The following is a 25,055-nucleotide window of genomic DNA, read 5'->3' as shown; positions in this document are numbered from 1 at the left end:
GTTTTCCAATTGGATTTTGGAACCAAACGAAGTTTAAAGTTCATTTTATGAAATACCGCCGTATACGGTAAATAAAACCGGGCTGTGCTGCACCGATTTTAGAATGGACTGTTAGTTGGATTACAGATACCATGCACATTTCTGTGGCAACTTTGGGACTTTGTCTCTGATGGCAAACTTCAAGCCCGCCCACGCCACTTTTTTTAGGACTGGTTTGTCTTTATAAACAACAATTCCGACCAGCATGACAAGATCTGTTTTAGCTGTTGGGTTTGGTCGAACACACATGTTATACATTTTCATCGATTTGGCAGAATGGATTTAATATGTGGCGGAGTAATTAATGGGCAAAAAACTTACAACAGAATCGATTTTTTTATTCACACGAACACTCACGTACACACACACATGGAGAAGTCGCGCGTAGTGTGCGTAAAAAACAAGTGGGAAAAACGCCGACAAAAACTCTTGAAAAACAATGGGCGATTTCAAAACAGTCACTTTTTTAAAACACAGCAAAACGAAACAATCATGTTCCACAATTAATATTATCCCGGAATATAGAAAAACAACGAATTTTTTGGGTAATTTCGAGCAGCCAAAGAGATTTTGGTGTTGTTCTTTCGTGTTGTTCGCGAACGAACTGATTCCGAAAACCCAAACCAGGGATGCGGTGGACAAGAAACAGCTGTGGAATCGACAACCAGGGCTGCACAGGCACTTTTAAATTTGTTTAAACTTTTAGGAATCTTAATAATTTTATTTTTATATTTTCGCCATGCAAAATTACTTACACTTTATTATATTTTTAAATGTGTAAGTTCAGTTGCTATTGTCAGGTGCTTTGCCTTGCTCTTATATTTTCTTTTATTACTTATTTTAATTAATATTTAATGTTTTGTTTGGTGTTCAAGCTTAAAGCATTCCGTTTTAAAGCACACAATTTTACGCCTTAAGCACAGTTTGGTTAATTTGAAATTCATCGGGCGTTTATGGCCATTTAATGCACTTTGTTTTTATTGGGGGATAAATCGATTTTTTTGATTTTTCGGCTCCCACATCGGAGTAAAGTACCATTCAAACTTTTCTTGCACTTTGTTTATTGCCGTTTTGGCCATGTTTTAAGTTCAAGGAATATCCTATGGGTTTTCATACATCTTAATGTTCCAATTCACTTAATTGTAGTAGAAATATTTAAACAAATTTTAATGAAGAGCAGGACACGAGGAAGGCGCACGCTGTCAACTGAACTAAATTCCTTTATACCAGGATAGAATTTAAATGGGGGTGACTTGACTTCGCCTAAGATTCCGACTCCGAACCCCAGAGCACATGCGCAAATCGCCGGATCCATTTAAATCCCATTTTCCCGCTCAGTCAATGCAGTGCTTTAATAGAAAACATCTTTACTATACATCTTTTTAAGAAATAAATTTTTAAAACTTTTCCTTATATTTTTTGCAGAATATTAATATTTTTTTTTCTCATAAGCTCTCATTTTAATTATATTATCAGATCATGAAATGTTCTTTCATTTTTTGTGCTCTATTTGTTTCTAAACAATCAACTTAACAATATCACGTTTTTAAGTAATATATTAAAATTTTGTAACAAAAAAATTGTTGTATAAAACAAAGCAAAGCAAAGGAGTTAAGTTGTTAAAACTGCGTTGCCATCACCGATAGTCTATCATGATGTGGTTATAAATATTGTCTATCGTGGGTATGGCCGCTGCTGGAGGAGCTGGTGGGTTAATGTTTTCACCTCCGGGGTCAGGCGCTGGATCAGACTGAGCATTTTGAGGGGAAACTGGATTCGTAGCAGGAGTGAGACCGGTAGTATCCTTATTGGATGGCTTGGGCTTTTTCCCGAAAGCAAAACAACCGCTCTGTTTGGTGGCCACCGGCGACAAGTTGTCTTTGTTCTTGGTGCTGCAGAAGGAAATGATAAAGCTTTAGGATTTTTATTAAACAAAAGTAATTAAGAAAACTCACAATGCCTTGAGAGCTTCCAGCTTTGGTATATTTCGATTGTGGGGCTTGCCACCACCGGCTGCCTCCTGGGCAGCCAGTTCCTCGGGATGCGACTTCTTCTTGTGCGTACGGCAGTTTGAGCCATTGGCGAAGGTGCGATCACAAAAGTCGCAGGAGTACGGCTTTAGTCCAGTGTGGAGGATGAGATGATTCTTAAGGGCCTTGGCCCGCTTAAACTCTCTGCCGCAGTAGTCGCATTTATGTTGCATTTGATCCGTGTGCACCAGCCGATGTCGATTAAGAGTTGTCCTCGAATTTAGCTGCATGCCGCACTCCGGGCAGATGTACTTGTGTGGATCGTGCGTCTCCTTGTGGTGTTTAAGTCGATTTGCCGACTTAAAGCATTTTTTGCACACCTCGCACTCAAACGGGGCATAGTCCGTGTGCTTTAGGACGTGCTCCTTTAGGGCACTCATCGAGTGTACACCAACGCCGCACTGCTCGCAGATCACCGGCCGTGGTCGCTCATCTAGGTGCATGTACTGTTCGTGTTGCTGGGCGGATGCACTGGTAGCGAACTTCTTGTCGCAACTATTACAGGAATATTGTTTTCTCTTGGGCAAGGGTACATGACATTTAATGTGGCGCTCCATGTTGTAACGGAGGCTGAACTTTTTTGGGCAATCCGGACATTGCAGTTGGTCTGAGCAGGGTTCAATCTGTCCATGATCTTGCCGAAGGTGACGTTGCAATGTCCTAGCCGTGGCATAAGTTCGCAAGCATTCGCTGCACTGGTGCTTTTTGTCGGAGTCACATAATCCCTTTTCAGTTTTTTCTTGTCTTGGCGAGGAATCACTCAAACTGCCACTGGAATTTTCCTCTTGGATGCCATACGCGTCACAAAGCTTTAACAGGACAGCATCCTCATCCGCTTCATAGTCCGGATCCTGATCAACTGGTTCCTCCTGCATAGGCATCTCCTCAGACTGTTCGTTCTCCTCGTTCTCCTGCTCATTTTCTTGCTTCCCTTCTGGAGTCAGAGGGTTTTCCTGCTCAAAAGCCGACTCTTCTGGCAAAAAAGCAAGCTGTTCGTCTAATTTTGGCTTCTTATCCACATAGTGCACCTCTGTAAACGTTTCCTCGTCAATCAGTCCGAATTTGACCCGCAGCTCCTGAAGATTTAGGGTCTCCTGGCTGGACGTACTCTGTAAGATGCAATAGAGTTTTTGCACCCTGGTAATCCGATCCGAGAAATTCACTAGCGAGGTAACCAACGAAAGGCAGTCATTGCAAATCATCTCCGGCAGTTCCTCGCCCCGAGTTATCTGGTAAAGGAAACATATATGATATACTAAAACGGTGTTTCCAAACATATCCTAGGCCACTCACATTCACCCAGAAGTACTTTCCAATAGCAGTGGCCAATTCCAAAGAGGTTGCTTCTCCTGAATCTTCGTTCTTAAGAAACACATTCATGTTTCCCCGCAAGTCGTCTTTGGCGCAAAGGCGACACCACAGCCGCCAGTCGCTGTAAGGATTTCGATCAGGATGCAGATCAGCAGGAGGAGCACGCTCCTCCAACTGAGCGGCGGCCATCGCACAGCTCAGCAATTAGTTATAAATAAACGTCCATGCAGCGTAAACATATTGGACCCAAATTGGAACTGGAACTAAATGGATTGGTTTTACGGAACCAGAACCACAATTTGCTGGGCTACCTGATTGACGATAGAAAACATTAAAAAATATATCCCTATTACGTAAAATATAATTTTTTCAGCAGGGATTTTGAGTTCTCTTGAAAGAAAAATTACTTTTTAAAATAATATTAATTTCGTTGATAAAGGCTTGCACAATGAAATCTAAATAAGTTTTAGAAATACCCCCAATATTGGTTGAAGGATTTTATTATACAATCTGGTAGCCCAAACAGCTGATTATAACTTCATATTGTTTATTTCCAATTGTGAAATTAACGGGACTACGATTGTTACTTTTTAAAAAATGTTAGAGGCGCGATTAAGTAAAACCTTGCTGCTTAAGAAGATCATTGAGGCCCTGAAGGAGATAATCGACCAAGGAACGCTGGACTGCAGCGATTCAGGCTTGCAGGTGAAATAGGACTTGATATTTGGGAACCCCAAAATATAATACAAAAGTCGACCAAAATAAGGAAGCTACCTTTTAGAATGCTATTGATATTCTCAGATTATTTTTAATTTTTTCCACGCATATTTTTTATTTTAGCTCCAATCGATGGACAATTCGCATGTCTCACTAGTGGCGCTAAGTCTTCAATCTGATTGCTTTGAGAAATTCCGATGTGACCGCAATGTCTCCCTGGGATTGGATCTGAAGTCCCTGGCCAAGGTGCTAAAATGCGCCAACAGTGACGATATGGTCACAATAAAGGCCATTGACAAGCCGGACAAGATTCAACTGAGCTTCGAATCTGATGGAAATGAAAGAACAGCAGACTACGAACTCAAGCTGCTGAATCTAGACCAGGATCACTTAGGGATTCCAGAAACAGACTATGCCTGCGTCATACAGTTGCCTTCGATGGAATTTGCCCGTATATGTCGGGACATGAGTATGTTTAGTGAAGCTCTGACAATCGCTTGTTCCAAACAGGGAATCAAGTTTTCCGCCAATGGAGATTTGGGTTCCGCCAATATTCAATTGACTGAGGGCAGCAAAATGGACGTTAATATTGAGGTGAAAGAACCCTTAACCCAGACCTTCGCCGGTCGTTACCTGAACACCTTTACCAAAGCCACTCCACTGACGGATCGTGTAAAGATTTGCTTGGCCCCCGAGGTTCCGCTCCTTGTGGAATACCCCATAGAAGACTTCGGATATATTAGATACTATCTCGCACCCAGGGTTGATGATCCCGACTCGTAACAAATTTACATATATATTAAATGTTGTCACCTATTTTTAATCGATTTTTTATAAATAACAAAAGAAAAATGGATATTCGTATGGAATTAACCTTATTAAAGATCTCCCCATATGTACATGAAACTTAAGAATTTAAAATTCTTAATTCTTAAATTCTAAAATTATTTTAATATTAAGTTTATTTAATAAACTTTTTCCAACCATCGATTATCAACTAAGAAGTAAAAAACAAGAGTAATGAAGAAAATATTTTAATTAATTTTGGTAATTATTTTTGAAATTTCTTTTTCCTAAATATTAAAAATTTTAACGCGACCAGAGTTGCCACACGGCCATTATTATTACCTCTCGGGATGGCTACCCTAAAACTGTGTAGTTCCTCAAAAGAGTTGACAACCCTGCCCGGGCGCAAATGCGGAGCTAAACAAAACCGAAAACCTGAAAAATAAACTGAAAAACCCAGGGTATTACGAGTGCACCATGGACACGGAAGAAGTGAAGCGCGGCCGAGGACGTGGACGTGGAACAAGGGCGCGTGGTCGTGGGCGGGGGCGAGGACGCGGTCGTGGCAAGAAAACTGACGACACCAGTATCGCCGATGCCGCCGCAGCCCTGGCTGCAAGCAATTGTGCAGCCCTGGAGGACAGTCCGGGAAGACTGGAGCCCTCCGAAGATTCTGTTATGCAGGATCTCGACAAGGAGGGCGAAATGGAAGCTGTAAATGCCCTGGAAGAGCCTCAGGGAGCACAAGGTTCAATCGCCACAAACGCAGACACGACTCTAGCCACGCCGCAACCACAGGTTCTGCAGCAGGTGCCACCTCCTGTGCTCAGTCAAACAAGTAAGATTCTTCAATAATTCTTTAATACATTTATGGACCAAAGATTATCTGTGCCTTAACCATTTTCTCATATTTGAAGTTGTGCGAATATTTAAGCAATATCTCCCTTTGCAGTTGACATGGAAGCGGACATTTCTCAGCTTGAGGCACCCACATTCACTACACTTTCTCGTGGACCTCCAGAACCGATGCTGCGCCTGAAATGGAACCACAAGGTGAGCCTGATCGGCGAGAAGGTACTCAACCCGATGATCCACTGCTGCGACCAGTGCGACAAGCCGATCCTCGTCTACGGCAGGATGATACCCTGCAAACATGTTTTCTGCCTTAAGTGCGCACGCGCTGAGCCCATAAAAAGTTGTCCTCGGTGTACGGACAAAGTTCTTCGTGTAGAGCAAAGTGGACTGGGCACCGTGTTCATGTGCACTCACGGCGGAAGCCGGTACGGGAGCTCCGGCTGTCGGCGAACCTACCTCTCGCAACGCGACCTGCAAGCGCACATCAACCACAGACATGTGGCGCCGCAACCGCCACCATTGCAGCCACTGCCACAGCTGGCGTCCATGGCAGAGCAGCCCAAAATGACGGATCTGGGCGGCGTCGGTCTGGGCATGGAGTTGCACAAGCAGCGCAAGGCGAGTGGTAGCTATGGCTCCTAAACTAAGCTGTCCTGTCTATAAAAAACCGCTTGCCCCTTGCAGCTCTCCGAGTCGTCTGTCCCTGTATCCCATTCTGCCTCCATTACCCGCCCTCTGTCACGGCCACTGACTGGTGTCGGAGGCATCGGTAGCATACCACCGCCAGGATGCGCCGCCGCCCAAAACGCCATTCATGGCGGCCACTCGACGCTCACGCTGGCCAATTTGGCCAGGATTAACAATGCTAATGCACAGGACTGTCACCAGGGCAAGGCTTCGCTACACCACAGCCTCAAGAAGGGTCCGCCCCATCAGTCCGAGTCTGTGGCGGATGCCTCTTACTACAGCAGCGTGCTTGCCTCGTTTGGTAGTGCGGGGTCGGGGCCACCGGGTGTGGGAGCTACCGGACCCCCGGCTAACTCAATTCCCGGCTGCTCAAGTGTCCAGATGGGTGGCTCTGTAGAAACGTCAGCTATTAATCCAAGTGGCAACTGGCAGCAATCGCAATATTACAGATAAGGGGCGGACCAAGGGGCCAAAAGACTCAAAATCCACAGGGGCAGCAGATTTTTACGCAGGCACGGCTTTTAATTAAGTGAATTAAATGTATTTTAAGAGAAAATTATTAAAAGGAATTTACGGATTTAAACGAACCCGAAAGTTGAAGTATATAGTATTTTAATAACTGGTAGCTAAATTGAATTTTAAATAACATTAAACTAAGATGTTATTGGTTTTTGTAATATTCTCAATAAGTTTATTAAATATACTTTAAATGGGTCTTTCCAGAATTGCATAAATTTTTAATTTAATAACCCACTTATTCGGAGCTTAATTTGAGAATCTAAAGCCACATTTAAAAAGCCCGCTCGATTAACCAACAATCGAATATTTGTGATAACGATAAACTCTCCAGCTGGCTGCTCCACCAGCGGAATACAAAAGGTAAACAAATAAGACTCCAAACTGAACACAATAGTTGAACGGAAGATTAACATAAAAACAACAGGCCTGGATCACCAAAGTCAAGTCGTAGGCCAAAGAAAATACTGGATATCTGATGAGCTCTACGAAGAACTCAGAGAATCGAGGCCAGAAGCAGAAGGCAGCGGCAATAGCGAGCTACCAAAAGTGAAAGTTTGCAAGTTGAATGAAAATGATGAAAATTGTACTGATCAGTGGCAAGCGAAAGTGCGGCAAGGATTACGTATCCGAAAGGTTAAAGCAGAGGTACATTAATTGGTTCAAAGTGGTTCCATTTATGTATATAAAGTTTTTCAATGCTAAAAACTTAGACCTATTATTGAAGTGCTAATTGCAATACAGCTGTGTTCATAAAAATAGTTTTAAAGAATATTTAGTTTTTACAATTTTATCAAGCCAAGAAAACTGGAAAATACATTTAAAATTTTTAGAAAATCTCAAGTCCACAAAACCCTTATTTTCCAGATTAGGTTCCCGATCGCGGATCGTTCGAATCTCAGAGCCCATTAAGTCGGAGTGGGCCCGTAAACTGCAGCTGGACCTGACTGCCCTGCTCAGCGATGGTCCCTATAAGGAGAAGTATCGCCGCGACATGATCGTGTGGAGTGATGAGGTAAGGGCACAGGATTACGGCTACTTCTGCCGCGTTGCCATGGAGGAAGCTTTGGCTCACCATCAGACGCCCTACATCCTGGTCAGCGACGTGAGGCGCAAAAACGACATTAAATGGTTTCGAGAAACTTACGGCTCGGAAAGAGTCGTTACCCTGCGACTTACATCTCGTCCGGAAACACGATGTGCACGAGGTTGGACTTTCACCACTGGCATCGATGACGTTCCATCGGAGTGTGATTTGGATGATATGCCAGATGGCTTTGATTTTGTGCTGGCCAATGATGAGGAACTGGACCAGGAGGCCATTGACACTCTGCTAGACAAGCTTCAACTACAGTATCAGTAAAGCTTTACCTTATTACTCCAATCAAGGCTTTTGAACAAATGTATTTTTGATATATGTATGTATCATGTATTCATGGTCCCTTTGAAACCGAAAGAGGATCCTCACAAAAAATATTTCACAATACAATTATTGAAATTAAGTTTGTACTCAATATATTTCCTTTAAAATACTCTTAGTACTAAAAGGAGCTTATGTGACGGTTTTATTAAAATGTTAAGTTTAAATCTTGTATTTTTCCATGGTTATACAATTTTTTAAATATGTAGATAGGATACCTCAAGAAACGACGATCAAATCGAGTTTCTCGCCTTTGAAGGGTAGAAATCTATTCCCATGAAAAATTAAAGCACTAACATCGAACTAGTTTTCTTGTTATTTTTAAGAATCATTTCCTATACATAACGAAAGAACCTTTATTAACCCAAATATTTTTACCCGAAATATTTAAAAGCAAACTAATAAAATGTTTTATTAAAATATGTATGAAGTGAGTATGTGAACATGAATAATGATTTGGTGGGTTGAAGGTGGGCATAAGGCAAGTGTAACTACTAAACAGTGTTAGTAAATGGGTCCATTTAGACCTTCGCCGCCGGAGATAAGCCGAATCTGATCATTGAATTTTTGCCCTTGTGGATTCGGCGTTTTCCGTAGATCTTTTTCCACGGATCGTGAACGCAGATGGGGTTTATTCTTAACACAACTAAGTGGAGTACGCTTTTGAGCGGACACAGGTGTGCTATTTGTTTTAGGTGTGATGACTCCACTGGCCGCTGATGACTCCTCCTCCTGGTCAACATAAATCTTTGGTTTGTTGGCCCTTGCTGGCTTTCGGGGCGGAACCCTTCTCTTGTGACCCAATCGCACGCGCTCCAGATGTTTGTTAGCTGGTACGGTTGATTGCTGTTCCTCAGTAGCTACAAAGGAAGCCATGCTACTCCCGGTGCTAAGATTCAAAGTGAGTGTCTCCAAAATGTGTTCCAGCATTTGGGCTTCGCGTGCCTCTTCCTCCTCGTCATCGCAAAAGATAATGGGTGTGCGGTCGACCCCCAAGCTGGGCGAACGAGGATCACAGTGAAGCTGCTGTGAAGGAGGTGGAGTCGCCATTTTCGCCTGATCCATCTCCTGATGCTGCAACAGCGGATTGTCACACGGCAAAGTCTCCTCCTCATCATAGGGCAGAGAAACTATCTCCAGTGAACTATTGTTGTGAGCAAAAGACGGTGGTGTACCGAAACTATCGCAGCTCTGCTCCAAGTCTACTTGAGGAGGAGTGGTAGGCACTGCTCTTTGGGCCGTACCCACCCTGGTGTCTACAAAGAGGTCGGCAAAGGTGTCGTCCAGATTAAGAGAACGTACTTCGTCGAGTACCAAGGGAGTGCGATTCAGTTGAGGAGAGCGAGGGTCATTTAGGGTGAAGCCTTTGAGAAGACGCCTTCGCAGTACTGCAAAGGCGTTATCAGGATTGGCCACCTGCTGCTGCTCCTCCTCCAGAATTCGAGGCCTTTGCATTTGCGATCCTGTCTGCAAAAACTACATCCCACCATCATTAAAAACCCCTTAAATAAATGAAAACCTAGAGAACTTACATTTAAAGGGGTTCGACAGCCATTTGGTGATCGAGGATCGAGCAAAGCGTTGTTTTGCTCTCTAGTCGGCGTCGTCATTTCAACTTTTTCCTGCATTTCGATTGCCTGCCGCATTTTGTTTAGTGTTGGCGTATCTGGTAGATATTCACCCTCAATTTTCGTTGCCTTTGCTCCCATTATATCTTTTTTATCTGCCTTGTTTCACAACTTTTCACTCAATGAAATATGAAATAAAAATCGTTGCCGCGCATTTGTTTTGAAATGGCGTCGCTTGGAGTTGCCAGATCACTAAATGTGTACTGGAAATGTGGACTGGAAATATTGATTGGAAAACATTAGGGTAGCGACAAAAAGTCTCCTCAAGAGTTTCACAAAATGAATTCGTTACTAGTTCCTACCTACTGTTGTCTCTAAAATAGTAAAATCAAATTATTCGATTTTATTCTTTTCATCACGTTTTTTTGTAATAAAATTATACGCTTAAATATATGTTGGCCTTTTAATTAATAAAATTAAACATTATTCAACATTTAAAATATACTAATTTGTAGATTCGCCACTTAACAACACTGGTGCTTAGCAATTCCCGATAGTCCCATCCCCAGCTCTTTCAGAATATACTGGTTACACTGTTTCATTTAAGACGCGACAGAACGATTTATAGTTTTTATATTTTTCAAACGAAAATGGCATGAAAACCGGCCTAAAAACGTCCGACAAACGAAGCTAAACACCCAAAGTAAGTTCCCAAGTCAAAAAACTTTAATAAATCTTTAAGTTATATCATATAAACTTGGCTAATATATATTTGCGCGAGTGTGTGTGTTAAAAACCAGTGAGTATGTACTTGTGGTGAATAAAAGGGGAAATTAAGACAGGAAACCAAACTTTTTCACTCCAGAAAACTATTTTTATTTAATTTACGCAGTAGCTGTACTAAATATGTTTGTGTAAATGTGTGTGGCCGCCGCAAGCAGCAGTAAATTCTCCTGTGTGTGTATATATGTGTTTTTTTTTTTTTACTATGGCTGTCTCCTTTTCACACACACTAGCAAACAATACAGTTGCGCCTTGTCTTTTTTGCCGACATTTTTTTTTGTTAATGCAAGGCTTTATTACAAATAAAAGCTATTTACCTATTTGTCGAACCATTAATGTAGGGTACTACGCTAAAATGCTTTATAAAATTGCTTTATTGTTTTAGTTGGCAATTGTAGCGCAAAAGTAAACAAATTGTATACACACAAATGCCAGAGCGCATGTCGTGCAGACTTTCTCTCTTGCTCCAAATTGCAAGTGTGTGCGTGTGTGAGTACACGCTGAAAACAACCGAATTTCATTCATTGCTCATTTCCGAGAAAAAAACTACACACGCTATATTCGTCGCCATCTGCAATTTCACCTATGTGTGCGTAATAAATATATGTGTGTATATACATCGGACTCATTGCAATTGTGCAACATGTTAATAGTTTCCAAAAGGCAACTGGGCGTGGCAGGTGCAAAAGCCTCTATCTCCCCATTCCATTTCTATTTACAGAAACTTCTTCCCACTTCCAGCCGCATTCCAGAGTTCAACATTCTTGCTCTTCCCGTCGTTTGATTGCCGTCATTGGCCGCGTTTTTCACACATTCCACGAGCAGTCTTAACACACTCACACCGATACACTTGTCTATGGGCTTTCGCACACTATTGATTTCAATCAACTTTGTAAGCGCGCTAGGGTCTCTATCGCTCTTTCGGAGGTCTGCTATGCTCTCTCCTTCTCTTTCGTTCTCATTTGTCAATTAAGCACCGCGTCCGTTTGTCGGCTCTTCACCAATTCACACAGACACAACTGGGGCTGCCACTTCATCCGTGTGGGTAAATTCCATTTCCTGTTTATAATGTTGCGCCACACCCCCTCCATCCGCCGCTTCCTTCCAGGCTCGCGCATGGTGTCTTGTCTTTTCCGTCTACGGCACAGCGGAGACCCAAACCAACCGGCTCTCTTTCCACTGTTGTTCCGCTCCTCTCTAATACCGTGCACCATGGATCGATCGGTGAGGATTAATTTGCAAGAAACATAAACACATGCGAATTAATAAAATTTAATGAATAAAATAATTACTTAAAAAAAATGGTTCTTAGGATTTAGTAAAACAAATATTTTTTTGTCAAATACATTAAGATTAATTTATATAAATATGTTTCAAATAAATAGGAAAGGATATATTTATTTAAGTTTTTATAACCATCTTATTAATTTTTGTATGAATATGATTCAACATAATTAACTATATAAAGAAAAAATGAAATATGTGTCTTATTACAGTGAGCTTAACTAATAAAATAATTATTCGGGTACAACTTCGTATCTATTTGTTCACCCTCGTTAAACGGATTTCCGTCAACTTTCCCTCTTATCCGTATCTGCTGCCAGCCCACGATCAACGAATTTCGGTTTCGTTGCATTTCACTTTTCGCATCCGCAACCACTGTGCCGTCGGGCCTCTGACCGCTGCTTAGGAACGACGCGGAATTGGAACACGAATGCGACTCGCTCCTCCGCTCTCATTCCATTTCCAATTTCGAATTCCCAGCCTGATCCGGCTGTCACTGCTCTTGTTGTTGTTGTTGGTGGAGCGGCAGCGGTGAGTTGAGTAGTACAGTACGTGCCACTTCCTTTACATTCAGAAAAATAAAAATTGCTCACACACACACACGCATACATACACCTAAAGCATACATAAAGAGACGTTCCATCAGACAGACAAACATTAAATGTCTGAGGAGGGGAGAGGTTAGCTTGGCGTCTGCGCCGTGTTGTGTTGCTTTTATGCTTCCCGTAGCTCATACATACTTATTGTTCTTGTACAGTTGCAAAGACACTCACTCACATTAGTGCATACATGTGTGTATAATGGAGTCAAAACAGTGAAAACGAGTTTGATGTCTGGCTCGATATGGCAACACTGCAGTTGAGTGCATATCCCCCACCTCCAAGCGCCCGCTTATTAGAAGAGAAATACCGCAGAGCGTAGTTGTTGATTTTACGTAAGAAGGCCGTCGAACTCAGCATAGAAAATGGGAGAGAGAAAGAGAGCGCTAGAAGCAGTGAGAGGGAGAGCAAAAGAGAGAGTGTACATGCAAATGAAATGCGAATGTGTGTGTCTAATGATTACCGTTACTATTTGCATGTTGTCTAGTCAGACGTCTCGCGACCCAGACTGTGCGACCCACCAGGCAATTGGCAAAAATTCTCCATCATGACCTTTTATCGGCATCATTTTAGCCGGACATTCAAGACATACATATGACAGTAATGTTGTGAATTGATTTTTTAATACAACTGCGTTAGATTTCCAAATGAAAATAAAAATGTAGACATACAATAACAATGGCGGTAGAACTGTTAGCAATTTGCAAAAATGCACTGTCGTTTTAATTTTAAATATACTTTTGGTTCCTCTAACAACATTTAGGGTGGAATTTATTTATATATAATTGGATTTAAAAAGATATTTGTTGTATACAATAAAGTTTTCAAATAATTTTATTAGGGAAACCCTACATAATGCATTGCTAAGTCTTTGACCACAGCTGTACACTTGCCATTCAGTTGCGTGCAGTTCTGCATTTCTGTCGGCTGTGGTTCAATGTCCTAAACCGCACACAACAAGTGCAACAATTGTAACATCAACAAAAGCAACAGAACACAGCAAAAGGGGCAAGAAGGTGGTGGTGACGAAGAAGCGCAACTTGATGGAGGGATTGGGAATGCACAAGTGCAGAAGCGAAGCAACAAAGATGGCAAACGGAACGAGGGCAGGTCCTAGGGCAATCCATTAACGTTTTGCCGTCGCCCATCCCCTATCATATCGTCATCATATGGGTATTATTGTACAGTTGAACCTGTGACATTCGAGTCCCTCTGGGTTGTCGAGCTTATTCGATTGATTGGCCAAAACTCTCCTGAATCAACCAGCCATTCGGTGACTCTTGGTTTATTTTCCTTATTTTTTTTGTCGATGCATTCCGACATCCGTGAGCTGTTGTAACCCAGAAAACGTTGTGCCAGGTTGTTGCTGTTGTGTCGCTTGTGACGTCAATTGGCTTTGGAATGGTGTCGGCGGCCCACATTTCGGACTGACAACCCACCGGAAACGAGTAGTTGTGCTGCTTTTATAAAGTCAGTCGAACTTCCACAAGTCGAATCGACATATGCAACGAAAGAGTTCTGATAACCAATACTTTTTAGTTAAATTAAATGCAATATAAGCACTAAATTTAAGTTTTATGATTAAATAGAAAAGCTATAGAACTAGATTTAGGATAAGAATTTTAAATGATAATGTTGTCCTATAATTTCATTTTTAAACTTTAAGCACTTCATATTCAATTTGTAGTTCATTTCAAGTTGTCAAAATTGGTTGAACTCCTATTTTAAGGGGGCTTTGGGTTGTGTAAAATTAAAATCGCAATAAGTCTGGCAACGGCAGAAACGACCGTCAGCCAACTTTAGCGGGGCTTTATTTTTGGCGCGCTTCTTGAGCGGCAAGAAAGAAATTTCCCGAGGAATGGAATGTTGTTTACTTGCGCGCCTGCGCATCCTCAACCTTCAGCCAGTTCCATGAAATCTGCAGTTGGTTTGAACTCGTCTGGGTTTCATCCTGTTCGTCCCGTTTGTCCGGCTACCTGCCCTGCCCTTGCGCCCCCGACCGCCCTCTGTGTTCTCTCGGCGGTTTTTCGTACCACCGCTCTACGTCGCTTCTTGTTTGTGTGCTTTTCGCTCCGCCAAACTCGAACTCGGTGGCGTCGGTGGCTTCGTGTCAATAACATGTTGATCCTACATCGAAGTCTTCTGGCAACACCAAAACAAAAACAAAACAAAAAAGCACGTTTCTTTTGAATTATAAAGACTGAGAGATACCCGTTATTCAGGAAACTGTGTGCTACTTAATTTTAATATTCAGAAAATTGTGTGGTATTTATTTACATAACAAACCCTTTTTAATCATTAGAATAAGCAAGAAAATATTTCCAAAATTTATAAGGACTTAGCCCATTAAATGCTTAAAAAAAATACTTTTCTATCAGTACATAATATTTTCCATTTTAATATGAGTTAATGCAAATTGTTGGTTTCTAAGACATATAACAAATTAACTTAATATATCCTATTAACTTTCCAAGTAACGGGTGTAAAACTACATACAACATGAGCTCCAAAGCCGCTGGCCGCATTGTTATTATGCCGCATTTTTAGTGAAGAGCCGTCGCTCTCGGTTTCTCTCTCTCTCTCTATCTATCTCTGTGGAGAGAGTCTCTTATGCAGCTCTCGGGTAAAACACGTCCATCTTTAGAACTAAATTTGTTGTTGTTCGGCATTCGGTTTTCGAATCTTTTGCGGTGCGGTTGTGTTTTGCTGTGCGCGGTGATTTTTGTCGGCGTTTTGCAGTAATGTCCAAATCTAAATGTAAACAGTTGTTGATAATTTGTGAAAAGAAAGCGAAATCAATTGGTGTTTAAGTGAATAGTGTTTAATTATTATTGGTTGTTGTAAAAAAAATTTTTGACACCTACACGCGCTGTCTTTAATTTTCCCCTTCTACGTCTTTTTTGCTTTGACTGTGTTTGTATTGGTGTGGATTCTTTTAATTATTCTCCCATAACGACGCATAAAATATTTTCTTCCTATACTTTTGAAAATTTTTGTTTGGTTTTTGAATACATAGTCCGCGCCCCGTTTCGTTTGTCGCTTGTGCAAAATTCTTAGAATTCCTCGCAACATTCCCGCGCACACATACACCTCTAGACATACATATATAATTTATCCCCTTGAAAGGCACGGAGTAAGAGTGAGACAGAAAGCGAGGAAAAGAGAGAGTAGAGCTGAAGTTTTGCTCTCAGAGTGTGTGTGTGAATATGCACGTATACGCAACACACCTCAAAAGGTTGTTGTCTCTGCTAAATGTGCCTTCATCGCTCACACGCCTTATTGCTCTCTCTTTTTAATTCTCTCATGAAATAAAACTTGTAGGACTTGTTTCTTGAGCTTTTTGCAAACGCAAAAACATAAAAACCGGTACATTCTTTAAACTGCAAGCTGAAAAAAGAGAGCGTGCTGTGTGTTGTTCCTGTATTGGTTTTTTTTTGTTTTACTTTACCATATTTTTCACACACTCTGCTTTTCTTACAGTTTTCTAAACACACACACATACTCAAAACGAGAAGAGCCAACGAACTCGAGCGACGCCCAAGAATGAAAGAGAGCAAGGCAACATGAAAATTACAGCAACAACAACTGGCTTGCCCAAGAAGTTGTAAAAGACGCAGAAGAGAACAAGAAGAAGCAGCCACAACAGTATTTTTATTAGCTGGTGTTGTTGTTGTCATGTATGTATGCACACTTTTTGTCGTCCACACACTAACATAGTTCAATATTGTTGCTGTTGTAATTTTTATGGTGCTTGTATGTTGCTGTTGTTGTTATTGTGTTTGGCTCATTTCCCCATCATTTATATTCACTAAAAGATCATCGAACTTTCATTAATTGCTTTTGGCAAAAAAAAAGAAATATTTTATAAAGTGCCGCCACTGATCTTGACCTACACGCTCGTAAGTTCAGCGCATTTTATATGGCTATTCAACTTGATTTTTGCGCACATTACCTTAGTTCCACTTCCTCTCGCACACAAACAATCGCACATATCACATGTATGCTCATGTACATAAAAGCGGCGGCGTATTTAATTTTTATAACGGAAATTTTAATAAGCTGCCCGCCCGCTGCCAAGTGTGATCGAGAATGAGAAGGGGATACAATGCAGCAGTTGTTAACTGTAAAAGCATTCTAATACATAAATAATTACCCACACCCATCCAATAACTGTTTTTATTTTGCACTGTAATAAAGTGAGCTCGATTTTTGTTTCTTATACTTTAAAAATAATATCGAATGCTCTAGTATTTTCTAAGAAACTTAAGCTGTAGCTGTTTCAAGTGTAAACGTTTACATAAAACGTGCCGGTTTTTTTAAATGTTCATTTCAATTATACCATTATTTTGCATCTCAACGTTTAATGATGACATGTTGGCAAAATAAATAATTGTATTAAGAATCGAAATTTTATTTTAAATAAATTTGGTTTAAGCTGAGCATTAAAATTTCTGCTTCTGGAGGTTAAGATTTATTTTTCGTTGTTGATTCGATCATCCACTTCCGTTATGATTTTTCGTGTGCATTCCCTTATCAATTTAAATTCCAGAATTCGAACTCAGAAATAATAAAAACAAATTTGGCGTCAAATTGCAAAAGGCTGGCGCCAAAATGATGTTTACATTTGTATTATATTAATTTAGGGTGCATTGCTTTTTGCCCGTGTCGCCCTTTTCTGTGTTGTTCTTCGATGTTTTGTTTGTGTGTGTATATGCCTACTGAATTTTATTATTATTGAATTGATGGCCAGCCTATCGCGTAGAAATGTACGAAAATTGCTCCATTCACTCGCGCTCTGTCGCCATTCATGTCAATTCATATTTGTGTATTGTCGCCAGCGCCGCATCATCACTATCATCATCGTCATGATCATCATTACCATCCTGTTGTTGTTGTAGTCGTCGCATTTATTTTTGTATTTTTTCATATTTGTTTATTGTGCCGTGGCTGCAAAAAAAAAGTACAAGACTCCAAGCCCGTGGCCGTGAGAACGTTAAAAAAACCCATGAAGAAGACGAGTCTCAATCTGAATCTGAATCTCGGCACTCTCATCGAATCGAAGCAGGAGAATTGTGTCATTCTTCAAAGTGGTTGTGAAATGTTTGCCTTTTTATGCCTATTCATATCACAGCCAGCTTTGAGGAGCGACGCGATGCTCAAGGCAAAAAATATCACAAATTTAAAAATTACAAAAAAATTATTGAAAATAAGTCAAAATACTCAATTGAATAATAAGTGAAATTGAATCTATAAAACGGTTACAAGTGTTTAAATTTTGTTTACATCATTACATGCGCATAAAAATCGAAATTAAGAAATTCTGAAAATCCCGCAGTCAAATATCCCGAAACCTCAATCAACAAAACTATATTGGCGCATTCATGCTGGGCTCACAAAGTGGTTGTGAAATGCATTTTTCCGCCTTGCGAGGCATATCACAGCCAGCTTTGATGAGCTTAGCGTAATGTATCGTACATCCAATCATGATAATACTTCCCCCGCCACATTATTCACACGTTCAGCAAACACAAACGTCATAAAACATGTGTTGTCCCGCTCAGAATCTATTTTTATGGTGAAATGTAAAATTCGAGAAAAAAAAAATTAATTGGGCAGCAAATAGATTTCAAAATTGGAAGGACGGAGGAGCAATGCATGCCACAACACCGAAAAATGGCTTGTAACTGGATTTTCATCTCTGATTTTGGGCTCTATCGAATTGATTACTTTTACATATCTGGTGCAATATTCTTACTAACTCCATTCATAAATATTTACAAAAGGCGACTTCATTCGCACGATGTTGATTATCTAAGCCTCATCAAGTGGTTGTGATATGGATACCCAACGCATATCACAGCCAGCTTTGATGAGCTAGGATAATCAACGGGAAACAACGTAAATGGAATTTGAAAATAAAAAGTGAATTGGTTGTGTCTAAACAAAAAAAAAACTTATATCAACGATTTTCGAAAAACTTTGTAAAATTTGCTGATTGTAACATAATGGTTCATTAACACACACAAAATTTTACTTATATTCTTTTATAAATATATTTATGTTTTCTATGCAGTTTGATTTTTTCCCCTTTTGTTGAGTACACAGTTCTAGAGTTAAATACCCTCGATGGTACCAAGAAATTACTTGCCACTAATGCTTTTTATCTTTCTCACAGATACACACATCTCCTCTAACTCAACGTTTACGTTCCACCAGCAGCATATATCTATGTAGAGAAAACCGATTCCAAAGAGCACTGACGACGCCTCGGCCGCGGATAACGAATATTCTTATTTATTATTGTGATAGTTACTAGTTTTAGTATTTTAAGCTTTTAAACAACCAAACGTTGCACGCCAAAAACAAGAGCAGATATCCAAAACTACAGTTACAAATTGTAATGCATTCCAAAATGAGTGGACAACAAGGGTTGGCGGCTGCCGCCCTGCTATTGATCGGCTGTCTGGCATATCCGACGTACATCGAGGGCTGCTCCAGCCGTACGGTGCCCAAGCCTCGTTCTTCCATCTCCTCATCTATGTCCGGCACAGCTTTGCCACCGACCCAGGCTCCAGTCACAACTAGCACCACAATGCGCCCCACGACAACGACCACGCCCAGGCCAAATATTACATTCCCCACATACAAATGTCCAGAGACCTTCGATGCCTGGTACTGCCTGAATGATGCCCATTGCTTTGCGGTCAAGATTGCAGATCTGCCAGTTTACAGCTGCGAGTGCGCCATTGGTTTTATGGGGCAGCGGTGCGAATATAAGGAGATCGACAATACCTATCTGCCAAAGAGGCCGCGCCCAATGTTGGAGAAGGCTAGCATTGCAAGTGGAGCCATGTGTGCCCTTGTGTTTATGCTGTTTGTCTGTCTGGCATTCTATTTGCGCTTCGAGCAGCGTGCAGCCAAGAAGGCCTACGAGTTAGAGCAGGAACTGCAGCAGGAATACGATGATGATGACGGGCAGTGCGAGTGCTGCAGGGATCATTGTTGTCCGGTCAGTGATGAGCCGGTCATTCTGGAGCGAAAGCTACCCTACCACATGCGGCTGGAGCACGCACTGATGTCGTTCGCCATTCGACGCAGCAACAAGCTGTGAGGAGAGCGAAATGGATGAAGCCGAATTTCGAATATGCCTTGCCCAACACAAAAATGATTATTGGGCTTTAGTCGATAGTTGATAATACCTATTTACTGAATGCTAAATTTATACTCAAGAACGAACTGTCCACTCAAACTTCACTTTCTTTTACCGAAAGTGTGCACCCAGAAAAATGGTTAAACACAGGCAGCCTTGTATTACCCAAATGACTATGAATTTTAACACCTTATGCTAGCTATTTATTATTATTGCTAACTGATATGCGTATCAAACAAACACAACGCGAAACACGCGCCAAGTATTATTTATTGCGAGAGAGATTTAAGAAAAAAATGAATTTTTCTAAATAAACATAAGAAACTGCACCATGCAAATTCACGAGTTATTTATTTAAAATACCGGAAACTAAGCTTTTCTTTTCGGCGGGTTTCAATAGTTTAAATTTATTTAGGACAACTTACTATCAATTATGCGGCCTCCATGTGTCAGGGCTTGATCAGATAAAAAACCTTGCCTGGTTTCCGATTTAAAAAAAGGTGGAAATTGTATACAAAATCAAATTACCATGTGAGGCAATTTATCAATATACTAAAAGGTTAAATTAATTTTGGGCATGTGCTAGGACCCACAATTAACTAATCTGATTGTAATCGATTGCAGCCCTAAAAAAATCTAATGATGGAGTGAGTCAATAGTCGACTTTAAACTATATCGGCCTTTATCAACTGTCAATCAAATGAGTTTTCGTTTTTGTTTTTATATGGGGGATTTCCACCAGGTTACGGCACGTGTGTTTGAATGTTTGACCGCTAGTTAGTAAACCGGGTTTTTCACAGTCACTAATGATGCATTGTTAAAGTATTTACTCATGTTTATGGGAACTATAAATTAAATATACCGTAATTCAATAAACGATAAGATTAGCTAATTTTTAAAAATTGTTAGATAGGTCAGATGAAGAAAACTTAAAGCATTCTATTATTAAACAGAATTTAAATTTATTTATCTATTTATGTACATTCGAAAGCTAAGTTTGTTTCTCTTGACTAAAACTGCTGAGATATACTTTTAAATTTCTGATAGAGTGCCTTCATTGGCCCGTAGCTCGAAAAAACCAACGATATGAGGGTGAGACACTTCATCAGGATTTGAAAGTCTGTCTCACTGCGGCTCTTAAAGTAACCCGTCTGATAGCCATAATACTGGGTCACCAGCGCGATCACAAAGCAGGCATATCCCAGAAAATTGTGGAATGTCTTGTTTAGCAACGGCGAGATCACTTTCTTTATGCGAGGGGAGTATAGTGCAGCCACGCCGGATGACATGGAAAGAATGCATAGTACAAAAGCAGTCATTCCTGAAATAAATAACAAATAGATTAATCGGGGGTTTAGTTACGTCATTTTAATAGTCATATTAGCAAGGTAATGGTTTTAATTAACCACCCCAGTTCTCTGATCTACAATATTCTGCAAATATAATGTTTTCCAAGCTTTCTTTTTCTTTAGGTAAGATTTTCTTAATTTCTTTAAAACTTTTGAATCTACCTCCTGATTTAAACTTAATCATCCATTAGCCTGCGGTCTCTAGTATGCCTTGTCTATCAATTGCAACTTACCCAGCCTCCCATGAGTTGATTGCAGCAAAAACCCCTTTTGTATCATTTTGATAAGAGCACCAGCTGCCCCACAACCGCCTCCTAATGTCAGTAGGACCCAGTGTATTGTGGTCTTTGTTTGACGTTTATATCCGTTTGTCAAAACATTTCCACCGTAATGGATCATAACTCCCTCGGCCATAAAGAAGGAGAACTGCAGAAATAGTATGATCTTTAGTACACGTTTAGTAGGTGGTAATCGCAATATTTTTTACGCCAATTGTCACCAGCCAAGCATGTAGACCGGTTCCAGCTAATCCAGTTCGCAGGGTCAAGTAGGAAATGTAGATGGTGATAAAGCCAATGCACATCTGATTTAGAACGTTTAGAAAGTATTCTAATCTCTGGAGACGATTTTGAGACTCATGACCGGAAAGCGAATTGTGGCCCATTTTCGAATAGCGACGCGGGGACTCGAGCGGAATGAATTTGGGACGGCGCTGCGATTCCGTTCGGATTGTACTGCCGTAGTCGACGACGGTCTGGGTTCTACTAACCATAGGCAGCTGATTCTCGGACATTGTAGTTTCAATTTTCAATTTTTTTTGTTTGCCCTTTAGCTATTATCAGCGCGCAGAAATAATGTTATTTTCGTGTTAACATTTATACAATTGTCGACTGATAATATGGCCTGCCACTTTTCACTGACAAATTACGGTAAAGTTTTTTATTATTGGGCCAAACCAGACGTGTGCTCTAACTACTAAAGCAATTAAATGTTTAATGCTCGACCGATACGCCCATTGATCTTTGTTAGTCAAACCATTCGCTCGAATCTTTATGAGCAACTGTCGAACCCTTTCTTGCAGCGTCATTTACCCAACCGATCTGGACTTGACCACAATATGATTAAACTTTTTATTCCTATTCATATCGGTTTACGCTCCGGGAAGCTATCAAAGTGCAGACAAAACCGCAAATAGACCTTCAGTCGTGTGCCTCCTTTTTTTTTTTTTAATTTTTGAATTTACGATAGCGCGCAATCGTTGGTGGCGATAGGTAAATTATTAATTTGCACTTATCAACACTAAGGGAATTTAATTTCTTAATGCACCAGTGATGACAGAATAGCTATTTTAAAACAAATGTATCTGAATTGGATACAAGAAATGCTCTTTAATATGATCTTTAATCTTTTGGTTTTATTACAACAAAGCTTATTCAGCTTAATACAACATTCATTATTGTCATTTACCTAGCGCATAAATTAATTGAATAAAATTTATTTTAACTTTTGAATATAAAATCCATTCATATTTTGGAATCAATTCAAAAAGTTAAAAGAATTTCATGGTCCAAATGCAAATTTAAATCATTAGGTAAATGAGTTAATTTAAAAAAGACAAGGGCTTGAACTCGGGATAGTTTGTAAGAAAAGTAAGAAAGTAAATACTTTATTAATTTATTTAAACGAACGAAGGTCCTGTTCAAATATTATATCTTGGGTTTTCATTTCCATTTCCATTGCTTCCATTATTTCTTAATATTTTTCCAAAAAGCAAAAGAAACCAAGAAGAATGCTATAAAGTTGCACTGCAGTTGTACTGTTACTAAAAGCTTTGCATACTTAAAAGGCTGTTTTAAGGGCTTCTAAGTAGTTATCTTACCATATTGATTTTTATGTTTTACTCTTAATAGCCCTTGAGAAACCTGTTAGAATATAAGCCAATTTAGATAAAGAAAAACTAAATGTTACACATATTTAGTAAGGTTTGTAATAGTTTTATTGTTGTATTTTATTTTTAAATATAAATAAAATAAAGCTTTTGGAATGAGAAACAAATGAAACACACGAAAATGTAATTTCTTCAAATTTATTTATCGTCATTTCTTAAAAAATACATAATTATACATTTAAAATAAGTTTACAGTCGTTTTATTTCTTTCTCTCTTAGCTTAAGTTGTAAAACACACTCTTGGTATGAAATTGTAAATTATTAAGAGTACCTTAAACCATAAATAAATTAGTCGTTAAGCGTTAAATAATATAAAATTTTGTACAGGATTAAGGAACTACCGTCCACAGTATCTAACTAGCCAAGCTACCAAATTTCTGGTAGAGAGACTTCATGGCTCCAATGCTGGTTAAAACCATTAAGACCATAGTCACGACCTGCATAAGGATAACAAAGTCCTCTCCTTGACCACTGAAAATCCCAGTTTGTGTGTATCCATAAAACTGAGCCATCATGGCGATTACGAATGCGGCGAAGCTGAGAACCACATGGAACGTCTTGTTGATCAGCGGTGAGACGGCCCTGCTGAAGGGTCTCGCCAAGAAGGCAACCAGACCACTAAGCAATGAGATCAGGCATAGAATGAAGGCGGCAAAACCCAAGCGGGCATGTAGTGTAACACTTATTGACCAATCATCACGTATTAACTGAATGAGACAGCCGGCAACACCCATGCCACCTCCTAGAATCTGGAGGACAACATGAAAGGCAGTCTTATATTTTCGAGAATAGCGAAGTGTTAGCCAACTGCCATCGTAGAAGCACATCATTCCCTCGGCCATCAGGAAAACAAAGCCAAAGGTCACCAGCCAGGCATGCAAACGGATGCCCGACAGGTCCTGGCGCAAGCAAGTCCAGCTAACCCAAATGGTAACGAATCCTATGCACAACTGGTTGATCACATATAGTGTCGATTCTATATGCTGCAGCACTGAGGTGGGTTTAGATTTTTCATCACTCATTTTGGTGCTCACTACTTTCCTCTTATTTCACAAGGATTGTTATTGTAATTTCACAGATATTGTAATTTTAATTGACAAAAATCAGAATTTCACAAGGATTTTCATATTAATTGCCAAAAAATTGATATTGAAATTTCACAAAAATTGTAATTAAATATCACGGATATGTTAATTTTAATTTCACAAAAATTGTAACTAACAATCCCTCTAAATATTAGATTTCAGAATTTACAAATCCTTGAAATTTCTCAAAAACTAAAATCTTTTATTTTCAATATCCTTTACAAGGACTTTTATGGACTTTGACTTTTCTATGGTGACTGCCGGTTGCCAAAACTTCGATCCGCTTTGCATTGCCAATTACAACTAACTATATGCGACTGAGGTTTTTATTGCCTTCAGAATGGCTTGTCACTTTCACTAGTCTGGCATACTATTGGCTTGCTATCGGTTTATCAGGAAAAAAACATTTTGGGTACCCCATACTAAAGCTTTTGACTCAAAGGATTATACAATATTATTGAGTGGGCCGTTGCATTTTCACGTTCGCAGTATCATTGGCCAAATGGTCTTATCAGACGTCCCTATCAACATCCATCGACTCATTCAATCATTGATGTCTGGGTCTTTTGGAATAGAAGCAGGAAGGATTACCATTTGTAGGCATCTGCATATGCGCTAACGCTCACGTTGACCATTTTCCTGAAACCAACAAAAGCCGGGGGCTAAATTTAGAGGGGTTATTAATATTAATTAAACTCTTGTTACTCAAGTAGTAGTCCTCATTGTTCTTGTTCCACTTATTGATAATATACAAAATACGTAGGTATATGCCTTCTGTCGAATCGTCAAGTCACCGGGTGCCTTATCGTAATGCAAAATCGCACGTACCAGATAAAGGTTACCACATACTTGAAAAATACACATATTACTATATGTCATTGGGCCAACCGTCTGGGCAGACAAAAATTATTTGAATTCGGCGAATCAC

At 40.1% G+C, this 25,055-nt stretch overlaps 8 protein-coding genes across 10 annotated transcripts; 4 read left to right on the top strand and 4 right to left on the bottom strand.

The window, feature by feature from the left end:
* Positions 1 to 1,529: 1,529 nt before the first annotated feature.
* Positions 1,530 to 3,655, bottom strand: LOC108114809 (zinc finger protein weckle). Its single transcript, XM_017225930.2, has 3 exons — positions 3,363 to 3,655; positions 1,995 to 3,298; positions 1,530 to 1,931 (listed from the first exon to the last, which is right to left on the bottom strand). Exons 1-3 carry the CDS (start codon positions 3,567 to 3,569, stop codon positions 1,676 to 1,678), a joined length of 1,767 nt encoding a protein of 588 aa, XP_017081419.1. The 5' UTR covers positions 3,570 to 3,655; the 3' UTR covers positions 1,530 to 1,675.
* A 64-nt stretch (positions 3,656 to 3,719) lies between these two features.
* LOC108114811 (proliferating cell nuclear antigen 2) lies at positions 3,720 to 5,008 on the top strand. Its single transcript, XM_017225932.2, has 2 exons — positions 3,720 to 4,085; positions 4,221 to 5,008. Exons 1-2 carry the CDS (start codon positions 3,978 to 3,980, stop codon positions 4,878 to 4,880), a joined length of 768 nt encoding a protein of 255 aa, XP_017081421.1. The 5' UTR covers positions 3,720 to 3,977; the 3' UTR covers positions 4,881 to 5,008.
* A 244-nt stretch (positions 5,009 to 5,252) lies between these two features.
* Positions 5,253 to 7,012, top strand: LOC108114834 (E3 ubiquitin-protein ligase Hakai). The gene is made up of 3 exons (XM_017225974.2): positions 5,253 to 5,721; positions 5,836 to 6,356; positions 6,423 to 7,012. Exons 1-3 carry the CDS (start codon positions 5,361 to 5,363, stop codon positions 6,876 to 6,878), a joined length of 1,338 nt encoding a protein of 445 aa, XP_017081463.2. The 5' UTR covers positions 5,253 to 5,360; the 3' UTR covers positions 6,879 to 7,012.
* Positions 7,013 to 7,286: 274 nt separating this feature from the next.
* LOC108114837 (probable phosphomevalonate kinase) lies at positions 7,287 to 8,782 on the top strand. Its single transcript, XM_017225980.2, has 2 exons — positions 7,287 to 7,589; positions 7,809 to 8,782. Exons 1-2 carry the CDS (start codon positions 7,510 to 7,512, stop codon positions 8,302 to 8,304), a joined length of 576 nt encoding a protein of 191 aa, XP_017081469.2. The 5' UTR covers positions 7,287 to 7,509; the 3' UTR covers positions 8,305 to 8,782.
* On the bottom strand, positions 8,748 to 10,179 carry LOC108114835. Its single transcript, XM_017225976.2, has 2 exons — positions 9,894 to 10,179; positions 8,748 to 9,837 (listed from the first exon to the last, which is right to left on the bottom strand). The coding sequence occupies exons 1-2, from the start codon at positions 10,068 to 10,070 to the stop codon at positions 8,866 to 8,868; spliced, it is 1,149 nt and encodes a 382-aa protein (XP_017081465.2). The 5' UTR covers positions 10,071 to 10,179; the 3' UTR covers positions 8,748 to 8,865.
* Positions 10,180 to 10,498: 319 nt separating this feature from the next.
* Positions 10,499 to 20,083, top strand: LOC108114836 (protein spitz). 3 transcript variants are annotated; one of them, XM_017225977.2, is made up of 3 exons: positions 10,499 to 10,632; positions 16,076 to 16,272; positions 18,771 to 20,083. In XM_017225977.2, the coding sequence occupies exon 3, from the start codon at positions 18,996 to 18,998 to the stop codon at positions 19,704 to 19,706; it is 711 nt and encodes a 236-aa protein (XP_017081466.1). In that variant the 5' UTR covers positions 10,499 to 10,632; positions 16,076 to 16,272; positions 18,771 to 18,995; the 3' UTR covers positions 19,707 to 20,083. The 3 variants fall into 3 exon arrangements, with proteins under 3 accessions (XP_017081466.1, XP_017081468.1, XP_017081467.1); XM_017225978.2 differs by lacking the exon at positions 10,499 to 10,632 and adding an exon at positions 15,273 to 15,352; XM_017225979.2 differs by lacking the exon at positions 16,076 to 16,272 and having other exon boundaries at positions 10,501 to 10,632.
* A 610-nt stretch (positions 20,084 to 20,693) lies between these two features.
* On the bottom strand, positions 20,694 to 22,143 carry LOC108114774 (cytochrome b561 domain-containing protein 2). The gene is made up of 3 exons (XM_017225884.2): positions 21,582 to 22,143; positions 21,328 to 21,520; positions 20,694 to 21,066 (listed from the first exon to the last, which is right to left on the bottom strand). Exons 1-3 carry the CDS (start codon positions 21,885 to 21,887, stop codon positions 20,756 to 20,758), a joined length of 810 nt encoding a protein of 269 aa, XP_017081373.2. The 5' UTR covers positions 21,888 to 22,143; the 3' UTR covers positions 20,694 to 20,755.
* Positions 22,144 to 23,342: 1,199 nt separating this feature from the next.
* LOC108114805 lies at positions 23,343 to 24,064 on the bottom strand. Its single transcript, XM_017225919.2, has one exon. It carries the CDS (start codon positions 24,062 to 24,064, stop codon positions 23,396 to 23,398), a length of 669 nt encoding a protein of 222 aa, XP_017081408.2. The 3' UTR covers positions 23,343 to 23,395.
* Between the last annotated feature and the right edge of the window lie 991 nt (positions 24,065 to 25,055).

Source organism: Drosophila eugracilis, unplaced genomic scaffold (genome assembly GCF_018153835.1).
Source record: "Drosophila eugracilis isolate 14026-0451.02 unplaced genomic scaffold, ASM1815383v1 contig_513, whole genome shotgun sequence".
In the NCBI taxonomy this organism is placed as follows: domain Eukaryota; kingdom Metazoa; phylum Arthropoda; class Insecta; order Diptera; family Drosophilidae; genus Drosophila; species Drosophila eugracilis.
This window is presented reverse-complemented; position numbering and strand designations above follow the sequence as displayed.

Excerpts from the sequence above, each read along its gene's own strand:
- LOC108114809 (XM_017225930.2), bottom strand. The coding sequence starts at position 3,569 with ATGGCCGCCGCTCAGTTGGAGGAGCGTGCTCCTCCTGCTGATCTGCAT. Across the intron at positions 3,299-3,362 it reads GAAAGTACTTCTGGGTGAAT|ATAACTCGGGGCGAGGAACT; the intron begins GTGAGTGGCCTA and ends TTCCTTTACCAG. Across the intron at positions 1,932-1,994 it reads CTGGAAGCTCTCAAGGCATT|CACCAAGAACAAAGACAACT; the intron begins GTGAGTTTTCTT and ends TTCCTTCTGCAG.
- LOC108114834 (XM_017225974.2), top strand. The coding sequence starts at position 5,361 with ATGGACACGGAAGAAGTGAAGCGCGGCCGAGGACGTGGACGTGGAACA. Across the intron at positions 5,722-5,835 it reads TCCTGTGCTCAGTCAAACAA|TTGACATGGAAGCGGACATT; the intron begins GTAAGATTCTTC and ends CTCCCTTTGCAG. Across the intron at positions 6,357-6,422 it reads AGTTGCACAAGCAGCGCAAG|CTCTCCGAGTCGTCTGTCCC; the intron begins GCGAGTGGTAGC and ends TGCCCCTTGCAG.
- LOC108114805 (XM_017225919.2), bottom strand. The coding sequence starts at position 24,064 with ATGAGTGATGAAAAATCTAAACCCACCTCAGTGCTGCAGCATATAGAA.
- LOC108114835 (XM_017225976.2), bottom strand. The coding sequence starts at position 10,070 with ATGGGAGCAAAGGCAACGAAAATTGAGGGTGAATATCTACCAGATACG. Across the intron at positions 9,838-9,893 it reads GCTGTCGAACCCCTTTAAAT|TTTTTGCAGACAGGATCGCA; the intron begins GTAAGTTCTCTA and ends GGTGGGATGTAG.
- LOC108114811 (XM_017225932.2), top strand. The coding sequence starts at position 3,978 with ATGTTAGAGGCGCGATTAAGTAAAACCTTGCTGCTTAAGAAGATCATT. Across the intron at positions 4,086-4,220 it reads GCAGCGATTCAGGCTTGCAG|CTCCAATCGATGGACAATTC; the intron begins GTGAAATAGGAC and ends TTTTTATTTTAG.
- LOC108114836 (XM_017225977.2), top strand. The coding sequence starts at position 18,996 with ATGCATTCCAAAATGAGTGGACAACAAGGGTTGGCGGCTGCCGCCCTG.
- LOC108114837 (XM_017225980.2), top strand. The coding sequence starts at position 7,510 with ATGAAAATGATGAAAATTGTACTGATCAGTGGCAAGCGAAAGTGCGGC. Across the intron at positions 7,590-7,808 it reads TCCGAAAGGTTAAAGCAGAG|ATTAGGTTCCCGATCGCGGA; the intron begins GTACATTAATTG and ends CTTATTTTCCAG.
- LOC108114774 (XM_017225884.2), bottom strand. The coding sequence starts at position 21,887 with ATGTCCGAGAATCAGCTGCCTATGGTTAGTAGAACCCAGACCGTCGTC. Across the intron at positions 21,521-21,581 it reads CTTGGCTGGTGACAATTGGC|TTCTCCTTCTTTATGGCCGA; the intron begins GTAAAAAATATT and ends CTATTTCTGCAG. Across the intron at positions 21,067-21,327 it reads ATCAACTCATGGGAGGCTGG|GAATGACTGCTTTTGTACTA; the intron begins GTAAGTTGCAAT and ends TATTTATTTCAG.